Below are 25,988 nucleotides of genomic sequence, written 5' to 3' on the forward strand. Positions count from 1 at the left end.
AAGAATAGAGTATAGTATGTAGAGGAAAGAGACTGGGATAATAAAGAGTTTGAGGGAGGAGAGGAGGAATTAAAGCTTTGAGAGTGGGCCCATAGTGCAGGGTTTTCTGGGGGGCCCCTGTCATCTCAGTCCGACACTGCGCTGCGCTACATACACATGAAAGTTATATGGGTTTCGGCAGGGCACTTACTTGCTCTTCTAAACATCATTGTTTCTAACTGCCCATACCTGTAACCTTATTATGAGCTAAATTGGGGGGGAAATCCCGACTAAAAGCTGAACGTCCAGAGCGATTACTGCGCTAAATGGAAGCACGTGAGGCGCAACCGTCCCGCCTGACACAGCAATAAGTATTTGCGATGCTCGGCTCCCCCCCTCCGCCCTCTCTCACCTTCCCTGTACTCTCAGTACACTCGCAGGCTGCCCCGGGCACTGAAGAATTCCCCTACGTCACTGGACGATTTGACCAATCGGAAGAGGCGCCTTGATTTTGGAGGGGGCAGGAGTGAATTCATTTAGACTTTCTCACTCGGCAGAGGGAATGAAGCGCCAGGCACCGGCAGAGCTAGGAACTCAGTGGTGCCCTCAGGAATAGCTCGGTAGCGCTGCGTCCCTCTCTCCGAGGCTGCTCCGACTCAGTCCGGCAACTTACTGAGCGCTGAGGCAGCTACACTGCATCTCTGTACCGCTCTTGGAATGAGGCGATACCGCGTGTGACCACAGGAGGGCAGCACATGCGTGAAAAGAAGTCCCGGAGCAGCGCAATCCCGGTTCGCACGCTTATTTCGCTTGTGTTCTTGTTTGCATCCCATTGGTTTCCGTTCTTTATACCTGTTTCATCTCTACTGGAATAAGAAGGAAGAATTAGTAGTTTCTTTTTGTTCAGCATCACCATTTCTATTTTGAGCCTGTGCGTGTCTAGCTGCTTGTACTGTTCCTCCATTCTATTAAATCAGAGTTGGAAAGGGAAGTCTGAAGTGGAGATTTGTTGCTACTTCACTAAATACAAGGATGAGATTGCAGTTGGCCTCATTAGATGTTCCCCTTGGAGAGTGCTAAAGCCCATCAGATTGAGTCTCTTGCAGAAGAGGGGACATTGATTTGCCCATCATGCTGCCACTTTGCAGAGGTGCCTTATTGCCTGTGGTGGCACCCTTGTGTCTCTGGAGTTTATTAACCTTTGCCCTGGTGAATGGGTGCCCAAGCAAGTGTACATGCTCTGGCCCTAATGTGGATTGTCATGGGCTTGGATTAAAGACTGTGCCAAAGGGTATCCCAAGGAATGCTGAGAGACTGTAAGTATGCTTGTGCTGTATATACTTGCTAATAATGGGTATGTGTATCCCCCTCTGTATTGGTTATAGGCTAATCATTCATTTCTCTTCTTTAAACAATGAATGTCTAATTGGTTTTTTTTATGACTCAAATGCTCTTAAAGTCCTGTTCAGTGCAATCAGTTGGCAATGCATAAAAACATGCTTTTTGGGGGAAAACACTTAGTAGAAACTATTCTGAGTCACTGAGGAGGTTGGGAAGCTAGATGCTAATGCCACCCTCAAAGGAAAAAAGAAATATTGTCATATTTAGTGATATTTGAAAATACTCTTTTACCCCCTAGCATTCAGAGGGTGGGGGTTAGTGTGGGGTTATTATTTAGGGCCTTAAGTAAATCAGGAGTGGTCAGCCTGACAGCTACATTGTCATCATATATGGTTGGTAAGGTATATCTTGGTTAAACAAGGCTCTGAGGAGCAGGGAAACTGACACTACAGAAGAACTAAAGGGAAGGAGGGCATACATACCTAGGCTCTTGCCTGATGCTGAAGCATGGAAACAGATTTGTGAGAAGTCAGCTTTAAGGAGGAATTTACTGCTGAGCCAGTGAGTGATAAGGCTGTCTGCATTGATGTAAGGGTCATTTTTTTACAAGTCTTATGAGTTTTAAATACACCTTGCCAATAACTGCAGACTATCCAGAGGACATACTGTATCACTCTACCTCCTAGCCAGAGGAATGCTGAAATACATGGGACATGGGATGATGGCCCTACAGTACCTTCTATATGCTCCCCTGTCTTGCACAATTTAGTACCGATATACTGTTGATTTGAGCTGTAAATAAAAACCCACATGAACCATGACTCCCCCCCTTGTAACCCAACTAGAGGAATCTGAAAGTTCAGCCCCCAGCGTTCAGATCAATGATTAGTGACAACACATTTATCACAAGCATGAAAACACATGTACAAGCTCTATAACTATGTACTCATTCATTAGGATGTCAACACACTTTGTAAAAATGATACTTTGTACTGTGTATGGTTGTTCTGAAGACAAAAAAAAATCCACATTCAGATTCTGCGAGAGGAGGGAATACATTTGGCTTACCACAAGGTTATCTTCCTGTCACATAGATTCCTTCTCAGTGTCCCATTTAGACACTTTATCACTGTCTGTCAGACTCTTATCACTTTCAGAACAATGGTCCCAATCACCCCAGCTTGAGTGTCAATCTGTCCTCTTACTTTCCTCCCAGTTCATTTTCGGTTCTGCTTTGTGCAATATGGTGTCAATTTGTTCCAGTGCGACCACTGCAATTTATACTGCTTATTCTGTTTTTTTTTTTACTGCTATGGCATAGGATTATTTAAGGAAAACGTTTGACACACTAGCAATTAGTGGCTTTACAGAAGCAAGTCATTTGCCGTGTTATACAGGAAACCTTTTTTCAAGGAAAAGTTAAATAGAAGATATAGGACTGAATATAGAGAATATATAAGCCGGGCAACCACTGGCCCTTGAAATAAAGTCAATTCACAACTCCCACTGCCATCCAAAAGGCTGTTGTTGGATGCTGATAGTTGTAGTTCACCACTATCTGAAAGCCCATTAGCTGCCTTTTGTGTAGCTTAACCATCTCATGCTGTGGATGGACTCCAACTGCAACGTCAGCTAAAATCATTTAAAATTCTTAAAGCTAATAAAAGAGATAAGAAAGAAATAAAAAAAAAGTGTGGGTTTTGCTGAATCCAGAGCCCAGAGAGTAAGTAATAAAGGAGAGTGAATGAAGTGTGGAAATGATATGTGCAGAATGTTTCTTCTTCAGGCTGGTTAAGCAGAAACACTTCATAAATTATCTGAAGATGAGCATTGTATTTAACATAAACCCTCTTTTTATAGTTGCTCTGGCCAAGACAGGCAGCTGCAGTGCAAAAGCTATTCCACAGTATAACCAGCATGGGCTGATTGGCAGCTTCTCCATCCATACTTGCTTACTGTACATAGTTACATAGTTACATAGTTACATAGGGTTGAAAAAAGACCTGTGTCCATCAAGTTCAACCCATCCAAGTAAACCCAGCACACCTAACCCACACCTACCAATCTATACTCACATACATAAACTATAAATACAACCACTAGTACTAACTGTAGATATTAGTATCACAATAGCCTTGGATATTCTGATTGATCAAGAACTCATCCAGGCCCCTCTTAAAGGCATTAACAGAATCTGCCATTACCACATCACTAGGAAGGGCATTCCATAACCTCACTGCCCTCACCGTGAAAAACCACCTACGCTGCTTCAAATGGAAGCTCCGTTCCTCTAATCTAAAGGGGTGACCTCTGGTGCGTTGATTGTTTTTATGGGAAAAAAGAACATCCCCCAACTGCCTATAATCCCCTCTAATGTACTTGTACAGAGTAATCATGTCCCCTCGCAAGCGCCTCTTTTCCAGAGAAAACAACCCCAACCTCGACAGTCTAACCTCATAGTTTAAATCTTCCATCCCCTTAACCAGTTTAGTTGCACGTCTCTGCACTCTCTCCAGCTCATTAATATCCTTCTTAAGGACTGGAGCCCAAAACTGCACTGCATACTCAAGGTGAGGCCTTACCAGGGACCTATAAAGGGGCAAAATTATGTTTTCATCCCTTGAGTCAATGCCCTTTTTTATACAAGACAGCACTTTATTTGCTTTAGTAGCCACAGAATGACACTGCCTGGAATTAGACAACTTGTTATCAACAAAAACCCCTAGATCCTTCTCCATTAAGGAAACCCCCAACACACTACCATTCAGTAGATAGTTTGCGTTTATATTATTTCTACCAAAGTGCATAACTTTGCACTTATCAACATTGAACCTCATTTTCCAGTTTGCTGCCCAGTTATCTAATTTTGTCAAATCGCTCTGCAAAGCGGCAGCATCCTGCATGGAACTTATAGTTTTGCACAATTTAGTGTCATCAGCAAAAATAGAAACAATACTGTCTATGCCCACCTCCAGGTCATTAATAAACAAGTTAAACAGCAAAGGCCCAAGGACTGACCCCTGCGGTACTCCACTAACCACACTGGTCCAATTAGAAAATGTTCCATTTACAACCACTCTTTGTACTCTATCCTTCAGCCAGTTCTCTATCCAATTACAAATATTATGTTCTAGGCCAATATTCCTTAATTTGATCATTAACCTTCTGTGAGGTACTGTATCAAACGCTTTAGCAAAGTCCAAGTAGATGACATCAACTGCCATTCCAGCATCAAGGTTCCTACTCACCTCCTCATAAAAGGCAACTAAATTAGTCTGGCAAGATCTGTTACGCATAAAACCATGCTGGCACAAACTAATAGTATTGTGAACTGCAATGTATTCAAGTACCCTATCCCTTATTACCCCTTCCAAAAGTTTTCCTACTACTGATGTCAGACTAACAGGCCTATAGTTTTCAGGCTGAGAACGGGATCCCTTTTTAAATAACGGCACCACATTAGCAATCCGCCAGTCTCTTGGCACCATGCCAGACCTCAATGAATCCTGAAAAATTAAGTGAAGAGGTTTGGCAATCACAGCGCTCAGCTCATTTAATACCCTGGGATGAATCCCATCCGGCCCTGGACCTTTGTTTACCTTTACATGTTCAAGTCTCTTTTGAATTTCCTCCCGAGTGACCCATGCGTCAGTAGCTAAATTACTAGAACTGGGCATATTACAAGGGAAGCCTTCATTATCTGGCTCCTCAGATGTATAGACAGATGAAAAATAAGAGTTCAAAATTTCAGCTTTTTCCCCGTTTTCATCAACCAACGTACCCCCCCGTGATAATAAAGTTCCCACCCCTTCTTGCTTCATTTTTTACTATTCACATAATTAAAAAATAATTTTGGATTCTTTTTACTCCTAGCAGCAATATCCCTTTCCATCTCTATTTTAGCTTGCCTGATAGCTTTTTTGCATGCTTTATTTGCTTCCTTGTACCTGATGAAAGTTTCTGCTGTCCCAGCTAACTTGAATGCCCTAAAAGCACGTTTTTTCTTACCAACCTCGACAATAACACTTTTATTCAGCCATAAAGGTTTTGCTTTGCGATGCCTCTCCTTGCTTACTAGGGGGATATACTGTTGCGTATACCTACAAAGCAATGTTTTAAAGATGTTCCATTTTCCTTCTGTGTCTAACCCCATGAAAAGCCTTTCCCAGTTGACACATTGCAGAGATGCCCTTATACTGGCAAAGTCTGCACGTCTAAAATTGAGTGTTTTAGTTACTCCCTTATAGCGCTGTCTCTGCAGCATTATCTCAAAGGAGACCATGTTGTGATCACTGTTCCCCAAATGCTCACCCACACAAATGTTAGAGATAAGTTCATTATTATTAGAAATCACCAGGTCCAAAATAGCGTCATTCCTAGTGGGTTCTTGAACTGCCTGAAATAAAAAGTTGTCATTTAGCATATTTACAAACCTACTAGCTTTTTCTGACTTAGCCACCCCATTACTCCAGTCAATGTCCGGATAATTAAAGTCCCCCATAACAACAACTTGACCCAGTTTTGAAGCCTCCTCCATTTGCAACAATAGCTGGGCCTCATCCCCCTCATCTATACGGGGTGGTTTATAACATACACCAATGATCATTTTCTTTGTGACCTTCAGCCCTACTGAAATTTCTACCCAAAGAGATTCGACGTTTTCATTGGTAATGTCTTTATTACATGGCTTTAAGTCTGACTTTACGTAAAGACAAACCCCTCCACCCTTTTTAATCTCTCTGTCCCTCCTAAAAAGTGTATACCCATTTAAATTCACAGCCCAGTCGCATTTATCATCCCACCAGGTCTCAGTGATACCTATTAAATCATAATTTTCAATACATGCAATAGCTTGCAGCTCCCCTAATTTACCCGACAAGCTACGCGCATTAGCCAGCATGCAGCGGAGATTATTACTTCTCCCTCTGATGTTTACATTAGCTAAGGGAGAATTAGAGCTAAGGCAATTATGAGACTGCTTTCCTTGTAACGGAAGCTCCTTATCTGATAAACTATATGCCCCCCTCACTCCTCCCCCACAACCCTTTGCTAGTCCCCCTACCCCGTCTACACTAATTTTCCCATGGAATTCTAGCTCACCCACCCCCCCCTTGTCTAGTTTAAACACTCCTCCAACCTCTTAACCATTCTCTCCCCTAGCACAGCAGACCCCCTTCCATTGAGGTGCAATCCGTCAGGGCTGTATAGATTGTACCCCAAGGAAAAGTCAGCCCAGTGCTCTAGGAACCCAAACCCTTCCTTCCTACACCAAGACTTTAGCCACGCATTTAGCTCCCTAAGCTCCCGCTGTCTCCCTAAACTTGCACGCGGCACCGGCAAAATTTCCGAAAAAATGACATTGGAGGACCTTTGCCTAATCTTAGAGCCTAGATCCCTGAACTCACTCTTTAAAGTCCCCCACCTACCGTTCATTTTGTCGTTAGTACCGATATGTACCAAGACAGCCGGGTCTTGCCCAGCCCCTCCCAATAATGTGTCAACCCGATCAACCACATGCCGAACCCTGGCACCAGGAAGACAGCAAACTGTCCGGTTGAAGCGATCCGCTTGACAGATTACCCTGTCCACTTTCCTAATGATCGAATCCCCTATAACCACCATCTGTTTAGGCCTAGCTCTGCTCTCCTCCCCACCACTACTAGTGAAACTGGTCTCCCGGCTGTTAGAGAGATCAGCCTCACCTAGAACCGCCAATCCAGAGTTCACACTCCCATCTTCTTCACACAATCTGGCAAATCTGTTGGGATGCGCAAACCCTGGAGCAGCCTCCCTTTTCCTTTTCCCCACACTAGATTTTCTAACTGTCACCCAGCTTACTGCCCTATCATCCTTTTGCTGCTCCCCTCCCCCCCTACTATCTGACCCCACTAGTTCTTGTTCAGTTAACAAGAGACCCCTCTCAAGATTGTTGATTGAACGCAGTGTTGCGACGTGTTCCTCTAGGACTCTAACGCGAGCCTCTAAAGTGGCAATTCGCTCACATCCACAACAGAGGTATGCACTTTGGAACTGTTGTTCCACAACTGCATACATGTGGCAGGCTGTGCACTGTGTCAGACCTTCAATGTTGCTACCACTCATTCTCCCAGTTACAAGAACAGTTAAACAAAAATAGGTGTAAGGACTTGTAGTAAATACCTTGTTTTACCTTATTTTTAACTCCCTTAGTGTTTAACTCCTGAGTTTATAACTCCACTTACAGAGTCCCACTTCAAGAGCAATCACTTACAGAGCACCTACCACCAGAGCAAGCTCCACTGGAGTGCCTGTGGTTCTATTTATGCAGTCTGTAAAGGTGAACTAATCAAACCCCACCCTCCTCAAGCTGAGGGTAATTACAAGGGAATGTAACCTGCTGTAAGCCTATGGATCCCACAAACTTTGTAAATTAGCTCCAAAAACAACAATTACTTATGAAAAAAATAAATAAAACCCAACAGTAAAAAAACACAATGGTTTTGATAAAGTACAGACCTGTGCAGGTCCTGACTGGCAATCTGTGCATTTTGGCAAATGCCAGAGGGGCTACTGTAAGGTGCCATAGACTGTCACTATTTATTGGGCTGGTGGGGGGCTGTTTGGGCCTCTGTATATATTGAATGCCAGGGCCTATTTATACCCCCAGTCCAGACCTGGAGCTTTGCCTCTCTCTCTCTCTGTAACATATGAGGTATGTGTGGCTGTTGATTGTGGGAAGTGGTACAGTTGCCCTTGATATTTGTAAGATATTATTAACACTTTTTGATAAAGCTGTAAGATATTAAGAAGTACTGTACCACAGAAGGGTATATACAGCCATCATACAAATTACATTTCAAAATTTATGAATACAGGAGGTAAAAGGGGCTCATGTTGATACTGGCCATTTAAATGGTAAAACTGGAAGTAGAATATCAGCTATTTATTTACTCCTTATGGAATATGACCATTCTTTAATATAAGCATAATAACCGATGCCTAGAAGACTTATGAAGGGCATTCATGAAACCTTGCATATTATAGTGAATGCAAAGTCTAATAAAAAGTTTTCATAAGACAGCAAATGGACCCTTGTGTAGTATAAGGTCTGCTAATTATCCCCCATCAAGTTAGTATTTAGCAACAGCTAACTGACATTTCTAGTACAGATAATAAATTATTGATGCATGAATGATCCTCCAATCAGGATCCTGTTTGCTTTGCCGTGAAGTAAAGACTTTCTCTAATTTATTCTTCCCATTTTCAAGCACTTCTGTGCCTTTCTAGAAGTCTTCTAATTTGGTTTTGGCACTTTGTATATGGCCCTACTCACAATCTGATTGTTCAACCTGCAGTTTAACTGTATAATATACTCTGTACAGTATAAATGTGGCTGTATTATACTGTAATGACAGTGAGCTGATGTGCAAGCAGTGTTAGAGAGGTGCAGCCTATACACAAAATTGTGGACTGTGATAATCTTAGCAGGAGGTTTCAATTCCATTGTGCCTACCAATAAGATCATATGTCATTTGTCTTTTTGCTGTATGAATTCTGTACCTGCTTCAGCCTTGGCCTGTGTCAGAAGCAGTGTGTGAAGTGTTGAAGGAGAGCCCACACGGGGCGAGTAGTCAGCACAAATTGGCACGTGATTAGTTGTGGCGACATAGTCTATGGCGGCTAAATCGCTGTGATCATAGTCATGGCAACTAATCCCCCCTTGTGTTTTTGTTCTTAAGGATATCGTAGCAACGTTTCTCTCTTGGGTTAATTTACAACTGTAAGTGCCGTTGTGGTCATTTAAAAATGGACGCATTTGCTGTGTGAATTGACACAACTCATTAAAGTTACTTGCATCCAAAGCCACTTGTTGCATTTTCACATAGTTTCATCTGCCTACTGTTAAAAATTGAGTGTAAAAGCTCATATGGATGCAGAGGAACCACCTTGACGGTGGTGGTATCTCCATTGTTTCTACTACGGGCTGTAGTATAATGGCATAACAGGACCTGTAATGGTAATTTTATCTGCTTGAAAGTGGTGGTATCTCCAGGGTTCCTATTATGGGCTGTAGCATAATGGCATAACAGAACCTGTAATGGTCATTTTATCTAATTGAAGATGGTGGTATCTCCAGGGTTCCTATTAAAGTACAATGAAAGGTTAATATAAATTAAAAGTAAGTCTAAAGGCATTCTTTTTAAGTACTTACTGCATATCTAAATCCCCAGATCCCTGCTTGCTTCTCTGAGATATGGTGCTGGCAGCCTACAGCAGTGTGAAGCCTACAGTGACATCACTGAAATCTCTCTCCCCTTCCTGTAGGTGCCAGTGGCAGCCTTCCTATTCTCTGAGCATGTGTGTAACTTGATCCTGTTTCCTGCTCTGAGCTACACATGCCCACCAGCCAATCAGAAGCGGATCTGGCAGAGGGGAGGGGGGGGGAGGGAATGAAACACATGTGCAGTATGAAGCAAGGAGGGAAAGGAAGGGAGAATACCTTTTTAGAGATGGCTGCCTGTTCTAGAAAATGTGAAGTAAGTGTGACTGAGTAAATATTTGATTAGGTGAGCCAAAAGTGTGGCGTTTTTACTAAACAATAGGAGGACTATTGGGCAGTATGCTTTTTAAATTTTGACTTGCATTCTCCTTTAAGGGCTGCAGTATACCAGGCTGTGGCGTCAGTACCTAAATCCTTAGTTTATGGCATCACCAACTCCAACTCTGACTCCAACTTCAGGTACCTAAAATTGCTTCCAACTCCACTAATCCGAATTCACAGCCCTGGCAGAGCTATGGAGTCTGGTGCTTCCAACTCTGACTCCATGACTCAGACTCTGCAGCCCTGGTAGTATAATGTAATCACTGGACCTGTTATGGTTATTTTATTGAGGGTGGTGGTATCCTACTATGGGCTGCACCAATCAACGTAATCCTAATCTGGTGCTGGAAGTCTTCTAGAAACTCCAGTGGAGTCTGTTGGCTATCAAACTCATTGTATAATAAGATCACAGGAGCTGTAATGGTCATTTGACCTGGAGGTTGTCTATGCCACCAATTGATTGATTACATGCACCTTTTGAATAAGGCTGGGGCAATAGGGTCATAACTAAATCATCCAGCTAATCATGTAGCTAACTGTATTGGCTGTGGGTTCCAGGAGCATTAGAAACATGCAGCAGAGGATAACCCCCAGCTTGGGTTTCCTAGCATTGCAAGAAGGCTTACACGTCAGGGTACAGTAAGGTTAATGTGTAGTGCTAGGCATTCACTAACCCTTATGAAAAGCTGCTTCTTGCAGTCATTCCCCAGTGCATGTCTATAGTGACAGTCCCCATTGGGATGGAGGGAATACAATCAGGCACTTTAAGAAACTTTCACTAGGTACTTAAGAGTAGCATAAACATTTTTTTGCCTGCTGGGACCTGTAGTTAAGCAGCAGTCAAGGGGCTGTAAATCTATTAAAATTAGACCAGTGCGAAAACATAAAATTAATATATATTTGTTTTTCTGATAATCAAGTTACTCTTCATTATCCCCCTTCAGCAATCTGTCTCTCTCCATGCAGAGTTATTTGATGGACAGTTAGTAGTTCTAATACAGAGCATCTTTCTCTGCAATCCCTTTGCCTACATGATGTATTAAAGCTGTCTTTCAAAAACCTCATTCTGATATAAAGCCTTCACACAGAGGGACAGATTGCTGAGAGGGTGTAATTGAATATTACCTAGATTATCTCAGAAACAGTACAGAATTTGCAAATGAGTATATTTAGAAAGTCCCTTAATTACACGGGATGAAGTTAAATGTATTTATTTTTTTCATAATTGCCTTTTAATTAAAAAAGTATGGCACTAAATCATGTGAACACTAGAGGATTAAATAACAACTGGAAAGTCACATGTTCCCTGTAGGTGATGAAATGTGATGGGGGCTGACCGACAAACTGCTCTTAAACTGTCTATGAAAGGTATTCTGACTTTCTCTTAATAATCTTAGTTTCTCAGCTGGGAGCCGTGCTCATGTCACTTTGGTGAGAATGATGTTTCCCCTTTACTGGAACCAGGAAAGACCCAGCTGGGCCAGGAAGGGGTTGGAAACACGGGAATACAGATACCTCCAAGACATATTTAGAGATAGAGGCCCCAGTACAGGTGTACTTCGAGTATTCTCCTGGTGGGAACCATAATCGATATGAACATGCTGGAATTTCCATAATAAAGGAAATCTCTCAGTATAGTTGATCCAGCGCCGGCGTTCGCTGCTTACAGTATTTCATTTCTCTCGAGAGTTACTGTACTAGTGTAGAAAAACCAGAGTCAAAATGTTTATAGAGAAAAGTAGTCATCAGAAGTCAAAGTAGTAACAAGGAATTTGAATGCTAGAGCTCAGCATGCACGTTTGTTTGCTTTTTCAATAACCACCCTTTGTTTCTGATTACTCGCTAAATGCAAAGATAAATGATATGCCTCAGCGATGTTTACAGAAGTGGTATAGAATTTGCATAATCCAATCCGGCCTTCACCAAGAGAGGAACCTCAAGAATTTCCTTAAATGTATAATACTGGCTCGAAACAAGGATAATGTAGTAGGGGCCTAGTCCTAACCTGACACACAGCATTATTCAACATTGCTTTCTGGCTCCCGCTTGCCTCTCATCTTACTTGTGAACACAAGGCAGGTGAAGCAGAATTTAGGGGAAATGTAATCCTCTTTAGGGGCCTTCCTTCTGTTCTGAATGGAGGACTTGTGTGGACTTATTAAGTTCACCATGTCTCTGCGGCAGGTGATTCCAACCCACACTTATTGGTAGGTTACCCAGTTTATAACAGAATAGAGATCAAATTGGTGGGCCTCCTCCCGATCATCAAGCTTCAAACACTGGCAGACCTGCAGCAAGTGGTATTGGGGCAGAACAACCGGTGGTGTGAAGGGGAAAGGTCAAGGTTATCGGGGACATGAGAAGAACGGATGGGAGACTATGATGAGAGGAAGTTAAAAGTAATGCATGCACAATTACAGTTAGGGTTGCCACCTCGACAGTGCTTTTTTAGCCTGGCTTGATGAAAGGTAAAAATATAGGCTGGTATTTTTTTTCCAGAAAAGGTGATGGCTAGCCACAGTGGGCCCAAAGAATCAGTGTGTTCAAGGTTAATGCCCCCTTTTCCCTTTTATTAAGGCAGCCCTATACTAAAAGCTCCACATGGTCAGCGACAGATGTAGACGATAGACGAGAGAATTATCACAGCATAAGTTGGTGCTACATAATAAAAGTCTATAAAAGAAAGACTATTAGGGATTAGGGATATGAATGTTAGGCAAAGGCTAAGGAACCAGTTAGTTAGTTATTTTAAAATAAGATAAATTTAGAATTTAGAATTGGAAAATGCCCACCACTTTTTACAGATTTAGAAATAATGAATGACCCTGGCACCTATTAAGATTTTGCCTCTAGAGCAGGGTTTCCAGTCAGCCTTGCACTGACCACTTCCCTTTCTCATGCTTCACAGAGGGTATAAATATGGGTGACTTGCAGTTAGTCCAGATGGGTGGAGAGGTCTGGATATTAATATCTTTTCTAAGAAAGAACAGAGAATATCTGTGGTCATTTTTTTTTTGAGAAGCACTGCATGAAAGACCAAAAAAAGTATAAAAACTTTAAAGGTGTTTTGTCCAAAATGTTGTATTTTGTTGTTGTATCTAAAGTAATTATATATAATATTGTATAGTGTGGCTGAACTCCTGTGTCCTCCTTATGCTCCAGAAAGGTATGCAATTCTTAGTAAGGATATGAGCTCAGCTAAGTAGTGCAATAGCAATGATAATGATGCCTCTGGAAGTCATTTGGCAAAAAAACAAAGCTGTGTATCACACAAGTGCACTCCATACTTACCATGTTTATCCCTTTAATGTCAGTGCCTATTGGGAGTGGGTCGACCTGTAGAACACATCTGGGTCACATCAAGTTGTGTCTCACTGATTTACTGAAAGGCACCAAGAACTGGAGACAATTGTTGTAATTTATACATAGATATGTTTGGGTAGGGGCATATTTTTTAATCAAATTGTTTTTTGAAGTTGTTGTTGAGTTGTTATAAAACGTTGGAACCATGGTTGTTGCAAGGCTGGTATACCCAAAGAATGTGGCTAGGGATACTACCTTTTCCTATCTTAAATGCCGGCTGTGACACATGGTGGAGTGGTGATGTTCAACGAGAGGGTTTGGTTGTGCTCCAAATTAGATTCCTCTGGAATAAGGTGCTTCTGCCAGCTGTTATGTTATGTAATATTCCTGTTGCTTACACCAAAGCTGGATATATATATATATCTTAAACCTAGAAACAAACTTTTAAGAGGCAATATCAGACTTAGACGTGCCAGATTTTTTTTGTACTTACAGAAGCCAGAACTGTTTTGGGATTTTGGACACGATGATAATGGAATTAAAGACTCCTAATTTTTTGTTACGCTAACCGGTGGGTAGAAGCCTCTTTACCGAGAGAAATCAGTAATGACCTTATAGATAACCCATAAATGAGCAAGGTTCCACCTCCTCCTTCCCCCCTTTTTCCAGGCATTATATCAGTGATGCAGGACAGTAATGCAGGCAGGTTGTTAACAGTTGACCATCTTTATTTCTTACGCACAGACTAGCTTCCTACTATCCTCCCACTATTTCCAAAGGCTGCAACATTCTGACATCCTTCAAAAGCATATAACTTTATAAAACATAACACAGCTTATGCACATACATAACACCAGGTACCCCTAGGAAAGAAAAATAACTTTTCTATAACCTGCCTCTGCCTGCCTCACTGGTTTTTCATTAGGTCTCTTTCTATTGTTCCGCCTACCTTCATTCTCTATCTTCTCTGTTTTCTTTCTTCCCTATCCCTTTTCTCTTTTCTTGCATTAGACATTGCCATTGGATAACAGATGCAAAGTTTATGAAACAGCTCTATTACTTCAACTGAAACAGTTATGTATCTTTTTCCTAATGTTTTATCCTGATATATGAATGTTACTTGCTTTATCTATAACTCTATGGTGAGAAATTAATAAAACATTTAATATAACATATAGGAGTCTGCCAAAAGGAACTGAACAGTCCCTCCGCGCAAGAACTGTGAGACTAGGCTTTCTGAAAACAGAAGAATTTCATACACCTTATGCTTTATGCGCAGAACTGCAAAAAAAAAAAAAAGAAAGCAATTATTGGCCTTAACACTTTAGGAGTTATTGGACGAGACATGCAAATTACTTCTTTATGTCCTTGTGGCCAACTGTGTATCCAGAACTTCTAAAGAGGGCTTTCCAAATAAAAAAACAAAATGGTAAAATGTTGTAGTTCACAATGGTTGGTGCACAGTTGAATCTGAATCTGGCCATTCACGAGCCAACATCAGCCACCAGCTATGCCCCTCTAGACCATCTTAGTAGCGTATTTGCCTTTGTCTGGGTGCAGAGTTATGACCCAACCACTATCTATTAGGCAAATAATCACATCAGACCAGTTTATCCCAGCATGTAGGTGGATAAATCGAATAAATAACCACAAGCTTTCTTACTTCTGCAAGCTGATGGATCATCCTGTTAGATGGCCAGCTTTACAAAGAACAAGCACAGCCAGTGCTATTGATGGATGCTGGGAGTTGGTGATCAGCAATAGCTGGAGGGCTGTAGGATGGAAACACTTATCTATAACATTTTCTGCACGTTGCGACCTACAGAACTGCAAATTAAATTGTTCAGACATTAATCTTAGGAATCCTCCTAGTTTGTTAGAGAGAAGACTGCATTCTCCTTAATTTAAGGAATGATAATCAATTCCTTGTTTCCTGTTGAATAGTCCTTCCTCAGCTGTGCATAATCCGTGCATGTGTCACTGCAATTACTAATGACTGTTAATAAATTGTGTGTGTGGGGTGGCAACCCACATGGTTGTGCAATGGGAAACCAATATTTGTTATTGCTCTTGGTTTGACCCTCTGCTTCTCTTCCACCTGGACCTTTAGACACACAAGGGACCAAACGACTAAATAAACTATTAGCAGCGCAGCTGAAGCAAGAATGGCTTTTTTGTTATGCAGCCCTGAAAAGTGTGTTTGGAAAGCAATAGTTAAATAAACATTTCCTGTTTGCCAAGAAATAGAGGAATCTAATTTCAGTGTCTTTCAGTCTATACATTGTGACATGTGCTTTTTTTTACCTTCATTTCTTTTCACCCTGATTATTATTCAGCCGTACATGAATACCGATGTGGGAAGGGGAAGCAAAACTGACCCCACTATCAGATAAATTACTGCTCATTAACTGCATAAAACAGGATGCTTTCACTGAAATTGCTGTTTATTGTTATGGCGGAGTGAGATCATTTATATTACCTGTGTAATGTAGCAAATTAATCTGAGATAAGCAACTGCTCATTTATCATTTTTTTCCCAATGCAATCTATGAGCAGTAAGGAACATGAGGCAGTCCTACCATATTGAGGTGAGGACATGACTGGGGATGCCTATGTCCTCCCTACCTTATGCTCATATACAGGTATGGGATCCATGATCCAAAAACCTGTTATCCTGAAAGACTTCCATTTCCCATAGAGTCTTTTATAAGCAAATAATTCTAATTTTTAAAAATGATCAGTGGATCACTGCATATTCCAATGTATAATCCATTCTTTGCAACTGCATACAAAGGTATTGATCATATTGACCACCAGTTTGATGTAAGCATATGAAATATGCAGTGTAACTATGCTGTAATACAAGAGGACTGTAGGATGGCTCCATAGCTAATTGAAGACTAGAAACAATTATTAAAGGAAACATATCATATAAGCATCATCTCAAATAAAAAATAAACGTTTTACATATATTAAATTAAATGTCTGAAATAATCAAGTTACTCTTCACTATCCCCCGCTCAGCAATCTGTCTCTGTACGTTACTCTTTTTGGAAAGACAGCTCTAATACATTATACTGGAGAACATTAACCAATGATTTATTACATTTATTTATTACATTTAAAAGGTGTATTATTAATCACAAATTTATGATGCACTATAGGGTAACCTTACTGTACGATTATTGGAGTCTTAATCACGCTGTATTAACGATCAGGACTGTGTTCTGTGCACTAGGGGGATTTATCAAATAGTTAAGCCATGGGACAGGTTTTATTTGGGAAGGACGTGTTAATTGTTTGCTGAGTAATAAAGGGATGTTTTCCGCATCTCTTCTCCATCTGTTCTATGTCATAATTAAGCAGTATGCCCTCTAAACCAATAGCAATGTCCTTTTCCAGTTTATCAGTGACTGTATTCAATGCATTTCCATTTGTAAGTTCCTTTGAAATCTTTGAAAGGCTTTTGAAATAAGTTTTGTATCTTCCATTCTGTCCATTGTCATGAAAGTGGCACTAATGTGTTTTGGCATCCCATTAGATAGACTAATAGTCCTAATTTCAAGTTAAAGGGGACCTGCCACCCTAAGAAATAATTCCAAATCCAAATAAACTTTACTTACAATATATACATTATTTAATTTTTCCCCTTCAGTCTTGAAATTTACAGTCACAGCCAGCAGGCAGGCACCACTTTGTGGGCAGTTATTAAGGCAAGCTTTGTATCACCCCAAAATCTTATGCATTTGCCTTCTGCGTGATATCTAGGAAGTGCTAAATGCAAAGTTAAAGTAATTGTAAGCTGCCAATCATATATTGACTGCCCTGCCAGCATAGAGGTGGAGCCGGCAATATATGATTGACAGCTCAGATTTTTAAATCCATTTATAGCAGGTATGGATGATTTAATTAAAAAAAGAATTTGGGGTTTATGTTTAATTTTTAAACAGGTCCCCTTTAAAGTATTAATGATTTTGTAAGAATAGGTTATTCTATATTATATCACTATAATAAAGGAACTAACTATGGCCTGTGGTCTAGGGAACAGGACATGTCTTTACTGGAGACTTGATCAGTTTCTAGTTGAAAGTACAGTATATGTATATTTTAGATGTGGTGGTTTAATTACATGGCTAGTTTATATGCTTTACAATAGTGATTTCTTCCCTTGGTATTCAGAATGAAGATGGAAATGATATAACATGTGGTACATTTGATGTAACCACATTATATGCGTCATGGAGAGGGGATAAATAGATTAAGGTTACCAGATTTCCAAAGTAAAATCTGGGGGCAAGAAGGGGCAGCAACATTTGTATATGCCACGCCCATGTGTCCTTTGCCGGCACATATTTTAATATTAATATATTTCCCTAGAAAAGCTCCAAAATAATTTTATACATATTCTTTCAGCAACAAAAAAGATAGTCGGGAAGTTTGGAGGATGTGGGAGGAGGGAAGGGGGTCAGGTGACAGAAGATTGCTCCTTCCTTCCTCCTGTCATGGAATAGCAGTGATTGGCTGGGGGCAGCTCTGTTGCCATGGTGACAGCGGGGACAGATTTCAGAAGTGGGGATGCTTACCAGGGTCAGTTTTCCATGGGAACTGGGTCACGAGACCTGATGGTAACCTTAAAATAGATGTGAATTCTAAAAGAGGAGAAGTTCTAGTGGTGTAGTTGTGGCACATAACTGGTACCTGATGGGGTGATGCATGTACACTAGCCTGTCACGGTTCTACAAAGGAATCTGTATGTTATACTTTGACTATCTATTCTGCTACTATACATTCTTTGGAAGTCTGAGTGGAAAAATGGGGATTTTCCACAGAATTATATGCTAAGAGTACTTATATGAACCAGCTGCTTGATTATAGTAACCTCCATCCTGAATATATTTAAAATTTAATGCCAATCAGTCAGTTTGTTTGGGGTAGATAGATTGGTAAGCGACATATGGAAAAAAGCAAGAACATATGGGGATCATGCATAATAACATTTTTGTCCATGGGCTAATCTATAGTGCTACTAGAGAGGGCTCTAATGATGTGAGAGCAGCATCCTAGATGGCTCAAAAGGGTGCCATTTGTTAGACAGTATGGTATTGGTTGTCCAGCCTGCATTAACACTTCTCCATACAGCCCCCACAATCCTTACTGTGTTAAAGGAAAAGTAACACCAACAAATGAAAGTGTATAAAAGAAATTAGAATATAATGTACTGTTTAACCTGCACTGGTACAACTGGTATGTTTGTCTCAGAAAGTTTATACAAACAAAGCTGCTGTGTAGCCATGGGGGCAGCCATTCAAAGGAGAAAAGGCACAGGCACATAGCAGGTAATAGATAAAACACTATTGTATTCTATAGAGCTTATTTGTTATCTGCTATGTAACCTGTGCCTTTTCTCCTTTTTTCCAGCTTGAATGGCTGCCCCCGTGGCTACACAGTTACTTATATATGTAAACGATAGTAGCGTTTCTGTAGTAAACACAACAGTGTTACTAATGCAGGGCAACAATACTTAATATTTTATTACTTTAAAACACTTCCATTTTTTGGTGTTACTGTTACTTTAAAGAGGTTTCCTGACTTATCCCCAGTTTTAAAGGAACAGTAACACCAAAAAATGAAAGTGTATAAAAGTAATTACAGTATAATATACTGTTGCCAGCATTGCTACAACTGGTGTGTTTGCCTCAGAAAGACTACTATAGTTTATATAAGTAAGCTGCTATGTAGCCATGGGGGCAGCCATTCAAAGGAGAAAAGGCACAGGTTACTTAGCAGATAACAGATAAATCCCCATTATATGGGGCTTATCTACTAGTTATCTGCTATGTAACTTGTGCCTTTTCTCCTTTTTTCCAGCTTGAATGGCTGCCCCCATGGCTACACAGCAGCTTATTTATATAGTAGCTTTTCTGTAGCAAAAACACTAGTTTTTTGCAGAGCAACAGCACATTATATTTTAATTACTTAAAAACACTTTAATTTTTTGATGTTACTGTTCCTTTAATATCACCTAATAAACGTTAGGGCTCATTAACATCGTTAAGGGGCTTGCATTTACACTGGAATTCTGGGGAAAAAATTGCACAAAAATGAGCCCTATTGTGTTTGCGCTAGTTAAGCAATGGCCAAGACATCAGGGCATTATTTATTAAATGGGTACAAATGTTAGATTGTAACCTTTTTTGAGCAAGGCCCTCTTTACCTCTTGTATTGGTTACAGTAGTCCTAACTTTTGCGCCAACATGCTGCCCACTAAGAATTTGTTGAAATACTCCCGAGAGTTCAGTCTGGTTTTGTGGTTAATTTTATGTACAGTTCTTTCTAGCTGTACTGAATAGTGTAATGTTTTCAGCAAATAATGCATAAAGATATTCAAGGCATCTAGATTACTTGAAATCACACACACCAACACTGATCATTAAGGCTAAAGGGAGCCTGTTATATTGAAATACTGCTGTTGCGTCACATTGATGCATTACAACTGATAGGCATTCCAAGTGGCTGAATCTGGAACCAGAACCTCATATTTATGATTTCATATTTTTTCTTATTCGCTGTATGACAAATCCACAAATTTCCTCTGCTTCTATATAGAATGTACTATGTACAAATGCCACCTCTCCAGTCCATTTCATTTTAAGGCTTGGATTGTTTTCCAAGAAACTTGTTGAGGGAAAGCCTTTTAAAGGCTTAATCAAAGCCACTTGATTGCAATTAGTAAGTAATGTTTGTGTTCTGAGAAAGCCAGCTTTATAATCAGAGACTGCTTGGTGTGTGATTAAATGTTATTAGATCATTAGTATCGGTAAACATATATCTTTATAGCTTGATTTTAAAGCCATTTAATTCATTCTGGTTTTTTTTTAACTGACCCCATAAAACCACCCAGGGCTTCAGGAATCAGCCTCTTGAAAATTGGTGTCAGTGCCCCAGTGCAAACAGGATCTAAGGGCGAGTTTCTTGTTATGCTAAATAATTTTGTTTGTATGATGTATTATAGCTATAGTTCATAGTGTATCAGGTTCAATAATCATAGAAGGCATTTTGCTATCGATAATTGGTTCCCAAATGGTAGGGCTGGCCCCTTTGTGTGTGTGTATGGGTGCTTGAAGCAGTGGCAAAAGGGGGGGCCAGCCTAATTGGGAAGGTACCTAGCTGGAAGGGCCACTTATATATACTAGGAACTGGGACTAAATGACTGATACCCAAATGTTTTCCTTTTCTGTAAGCTTGTTATGGGCTGGAAGGGTACTGTCTGTTTGCTGGAATGGTCTCAAATATGTTTCATGGGTCACTGAGTTTAGGCATTACATGTGAATACCAGTGCTGTAATTGTTTTGTGTTATCTCTCAGTAGAGGTTGAACAAGTACAAAGAGTGGGTTCGCCATGCTATGTTAGGATACTCTCAGGCTGAAGTGCAAGGGGGCATTGGTGACCTATGTAACTTGCAGGGCTTGGTCTTTTTGGAGTGGCTAACACTCCATCTCTTTTGAATAGACAGCAGAGGACCCGGACCAATCACATATGAATAAATTAAGGAGTGGAATACTCCATCTTTTTTGGATAGACAGCAGTGGGGTTAGCCTCTAACCTGGGTCCAGCAGTGCCAGTGAGTCAGAGGTTTGTTTTGCTACCAGTAATCTCTCTGCTAAAAATGGCAAGGGTTGTCTTTCCAGTCAAACTAGGAACTGCGATTAAAGAAGCAATTGTTTAGAGTGAGGACCGTCTATATTTGCTTTGTCCATGCTGAGAGTACACACACAAAACTCACACTCTAGTGACAAAGGAGACTGGAAAAAAATATCAAAGCATTGCTGAGCTTGTTTCATTAAACATTCATTCAGACTTCAGCCCTTATTATCTTTTTAGTAGAAACTTTCATTCTTATTTATCTGTTAAACAAATATTGCAATGTTCATGCTTTTACAGGAAGCCGATTGAGGTGTGTAGCTGTTGAAGTTTGATAAAGAAGGCACTTGGGGTGGTTATTAACACAGTAGGAGGCAGTTGCATGGGACTAAATGCTATATACTTCTGCAGGAGGCTAATAGGGGCACTTTTGTGGCACAGCAGGTGATAATCCCACTGTAGATGTCTGATAAATAGGGGCATTTATGTGCATTACTCTGCCAGATAGTGATAAAGAGAGGCATGGGTGCATTGGGGAGAAATGCTGCTGCATGTGGAACTGCCGTAGGAGGCTGATAGAGAGAGACTTGGTATGGCAAAAGTGCTAAATCATAGCTGAAACATGTCCCTAATTCTGTGAGGTCTGGCAGGGGAAAGGGTCAGGGGGCCTGTTTCGCATACAGCAGGAAGTCACATTTTATAGTCGCTAAGGGCAGTGCAATATATAAATCCTCCAATAAAGCCAACAGAATAAAATCAGCTGTTTTATGTATTCTGTGAATGTGTGTGCAATTGGTGTGTGACCTGTTAAAGTTATATGGTACATTGCAGTTCCTATGATCCACCAGTATTAAAGTTTTGGTTCTTTTTATTATCGGTTTATTCCATCTGCATACCTTTTTTAATAAACACTACAGATCCATTAGTAATTGTGCTTAGGTTATTCAGCCTTCTCTAGGACAGTAATGTCTTATTAAGGTTTCATTTAATGTTATCCTTCTGTACCGGTTTATTTGTATGGTTTAAAATCAGGGTCAAGAAAAGCCCATGGTTCATGTGTGTGTTCCAAAGTTGTTCAGGTTACAGTTAGACTGTCAGAAAACACCCTTTATTACTCCAGTGACGTTGTTTGGGTTGGATTAAGACACATTTTGCTTAGAAACAAGCATTTACTTCTGAGAGGACAGTACAGTATGCCTTACTAATCCCACCCAAAGGTATAAGGGCAAACATATGTTTTTTTAGAATCCTCTAGTGGAAGTTTAATATACTGTATGCACTTTACCCCTGGAGTTTCATAGTAATGAAATGTTAGATGTAATATACAGGTTCCCTTTTATTAACTCTATTAAAGACCTATTGTTGCAGAATATCTAATTTCCATTACTCACAAAAAAGAGGTGAGTTAATACCAGCTATCACATGTGGTTGAATACCTGAGCAAGGGCAGGACCAGCCTGGGCTGAATGACAATAGAGAATACAAATTATAATTAAAATCAGATGTAAATACTTATTAAATTTTTGTTCTTTGTGAGAGAAACAAAAAAAAAAAAAGACTGTAATTGGGAATTCATTACAATAGGAAGCCAAAAACAGGAGCTCCAGCTGTCCAATCACTGTGATATGTATGCAGATTAAGGCACATTTGCAATAACCATGCTCTATTACTTCTGTATAATACAGAAGAAAAATTGGATTTTTTTAAAATTTAAATATACAGGATGTTTTTTAGCATGAAATATATTTATTTTGATTGGTGTATATAGGTGTATGCTGTCCCTCTAAAGGTGGCCATGAACCTTACATTAACGATCTTTCCAAGATTGTTTGTTCCTTCCACTGACGTTCAGAGCTGAATCATCAGATATGGATGTAGAAACAATAGGTATCCTACCTCCATCTGATGATTCAGCCCTAAGCACAGATTTTGCTTGGGCGCCCAAGCAAAACCTTTCGTCCTGCCTGATTGACGAGATGACGGGTATCTGACGCTCCTGCGATATCGGTCGTCTCGTAGATGAAAACTAGGTTTTGCATGATAATATTGGTGTGTGTATGGTCACCTTATGACAGGTATTGTATGATGACATTTGGGGGTGGGGTTGGGGTATTAGAACAGAGAGGAGTGGATTTGTGATGTTGCATGGGGTGCCATGATACTTTGGGGGCAGAGTTAAGACTTAAAGGGAGTGTGTCTGGGCCATAAAGGCCCCCATACACGGGCCGATTTTTTACTGTCAAATGACCGATTCCTGAACGATCCGATACTATCGTTAAGTTATCGTATAGTTGATGGTGTGCGAACGATCGTAGGCCCACTAATCGACCCGACATTATCGTCCCCAAAATCAATCGCCCAGGTTTAAAAATTTTAGTCATTTAACGATAAAATCTGCCAGTTGGTGTGAGTGTCAGACATTTGTCTTCGAACAATTGTTCTCTGCACATGTCATGATTGCCAGCAGCGGAAGTCAACGAACATAAATAAATAAATACCGCTTCCGCCATGACATTGGATCATACGTAGATGTACGATCGAGCGTATTTTACGATAATGATACGATTAAATCTTTTGCAAATTATCGTTGCCAGTGGAGGCATATCGTATGGAAACCCGATCGCCATACGATCGTTTGTCGATAAAATCGTTCGTCGCACAACGAGTGAAATCGCCTCGTGTATGGGGACCTTAAATGTACAAAGTTTGTCAGACTTGGTGAGTAGGATGGATTTGTGGACATTGAGGGGGAGTGGAGAAAGAGGATTGGAGGTAGGCTGTGGCCGGAACACCTAGGGATTGTAAATTTACCAGTAAGTACTTTGCCGGCCCTGACTGGTATTTTACTGGCTAGGCCGGTAACATTTCTGAAGCAAACAGGCTAAGCCGGTGCCAAGCCTAAATTAGATGGTGGTGCCATAAATTGACATGATTGCCATAACTGAATACAGTTATTACTAAACCTAGAGAAATAGATAATCATCTTGTCTGGTAGGGTGATTTGTGCTAACTGGAGTATATGGCTTTCATAAAGCTATTTATTACATGTCGGGCAAGTCCCGTTGGTGTTTATTTGCCCATTAAAATAGGCATGTGAGAGTAAATGAAGCACAGAAAACAAAAATGGTTCCCAAGATTTCCCTTCCGCTTGAACTGACTTGTGTTTTGTGGTCCAGTATAGCAGCAGAACATGCCATGAAGTAATTAAATTCTATGAGGATCGTTGACATTAAAAGTGACAGCGTAGCAAGATTTAAACTGTCCTAATGTCTAGCTGGCAAGCACAAAGCGAGTTCTGCATTTTATTAAAGCCCTGTTTATCTGTGTAAGGAACAACGACCTTATTTAAGAAGCATTTTATAAACATTGTTTTGTCACTCTTCACATAGCGCTCTGCGGTTTATTGAATGTGCTCAGATTATAGTGCTTTTCTTTGAAGCATTGATTTGCTTCTAAACAAAAGTTGACTTTCTTGAAAAATTCTCTGGTTGACTTGTCAGAGGCGTTTCTGAAGAACAAAGAATTATTGAAAACATTTATTCATAAGCCATTGGTTAAAGACAAAATCCATCCCTTGCCAAAATGTGTGTAGAGTGCAGGACGCATTATGTGCAGGAACAACACTGTTTATACAAAAGCAAGAAAAAGCATGTATAGTTTTTGCTGAAAATATCACCCGTTTTGCAAATAAAACTCTATAATGATTAATCATGTTAATTTTTGTTATGGCTTAAACCAGATTTACTTCTAAACGTTGTATCATTTTACTGTAGCTTGGGGAAAGAGACTGTATATTAGCAAATGTGCAAAACAGGAAAGAATGGTTTTCGCGTTCTGCGTGTATTTTATCATTGCGTTAGCCAATTTCTCTTGGTGTTTGTTTATCTTCATCTCCAGGAGAAAGCTATTCAAATAAATCATAAAAGAAAAACGATCTTTGAATAACAGTACCAATGACCTGGAAGCTGCTTCTATGGGAGTAACAATGCCGCACAGGGACAGCATGCTGCAATAGGAGTGTTAGAGTGTTGATTTCCTTTGGACCGCGCAATACGGTCATCATAAAAATAACCCAGGAGCCACAGTTCCAAGCCAATTGCATCCCACAACAGGCAGACATCAAATATATCTGAAAGTGTTAAGTGAAGGAAAAATAAATGAACACCTGGGACTCTCTCTGCTATAGATAAATTGTAAAACATAAAAATATGAACCCTGATGCCTATACAACACATACGTCTGAAGCAACTGGATTTTCTGGACTATTTATGAAAATGTTTTGCACTCATTCAATTGGCTTCTTCTGTTCGACTTAATGGTAGGGAATCCCCTGGCATTTTAAACCCTTAAAGATAATACAGCCACTAAAATCCAATCACAGTGGTTCCATTGAACTTATTCAGTTAGCCATTGGCTGAAACTCAGAGGAAAGGCTGGTTGCTTGAGATTTTGAAGATGGTTGCTGAAATTATGGGAGAATTTCATTCCGTGCCATTACACAGTGTTGTTACAGAATTTTTGAAATTCTTTCACTTAATGCCCTTTCTTTGGGTCACTGTGTTCATTGTAGGCATTTTGGTGCAGTCAGATATAAACATACAGTACTTAATTATACATTGGTACAAAAAGTTTGCTCTCATTGTATATCACATTATTAAGTGCAGGAATTCACATGCCAAAGCTCAGTTGACGTCATAATGAGGTGGTTTGTAGGAAACATGAACACTAGGCAAATGTGCACCTAGGCTGTAATCCTATACTAGCCAGCAGGTGATTAAAGCATAGGACCCATGATCCACATATATTAAGCTGTATAATAAAAGTCCTTTGCACATTAAGCATGGAATCCAAATACCTGTTATAAATGTATTTAAAAAGCTTAGCTGTCAATCATATATTGCCTGCCTTGCCTCTATGTCTTAGGGCATGGCCTTAGGCATAGAGGTGGGGCAGTTAGTTACTTTCACTTTCCATTCAGCACTTCCTAGATGTCACTGCACTTCTCACATTCCCCCTTCTCTTCATGATCTATAATTGTGTAGCCTGTGCAAAGGCATGGTCATTAGGCCCCACATTCTGCCAGATACACAAGATTTTGAGGTTGCTAGAATGTAGACCTGCAGTGTTTAAATTTCGAGCAGT

General features: G+C 40.3%; 1 protein-coding gene across 1 annotated transcript in view; it reads left to right on the top strand.

Moving 5' to 3' along the window:
- Nucleotides 1-793: 793 nt before the first annotated feature.
- slit3 (slit guidance ligand 3) overlaps nucleotides 794-25,988 on the top strand; it is a 382,174-nt gene continuing 356,979 nt past the window's right edge. Inside the window, 1 exon segment of the mRNA NM_001079270.1 lies at nucleotides 794-1,295. Within this exon segment, the coding sequence (NP_001072738.1) occupies nucleotides 1,111-1,295 (185 nt within the window). The 5' untranslated portion in view covers nucleotides 794-1,110.

Source organism: Xenopus tropicalis, chromosome 3 (assembly GCF_000004195.4).
Source record: "Xenopus tropicalis strain Nigerian chromosome 3, UCB_Xtro_10.0, whole genome shotgun sequence".
NCBI classification, from domain to species: Eukaryota; Metazoa; Chordata; class Amphibia; order Anura; family Pipidae; genus Xenopus; species Xenopus tropicalis.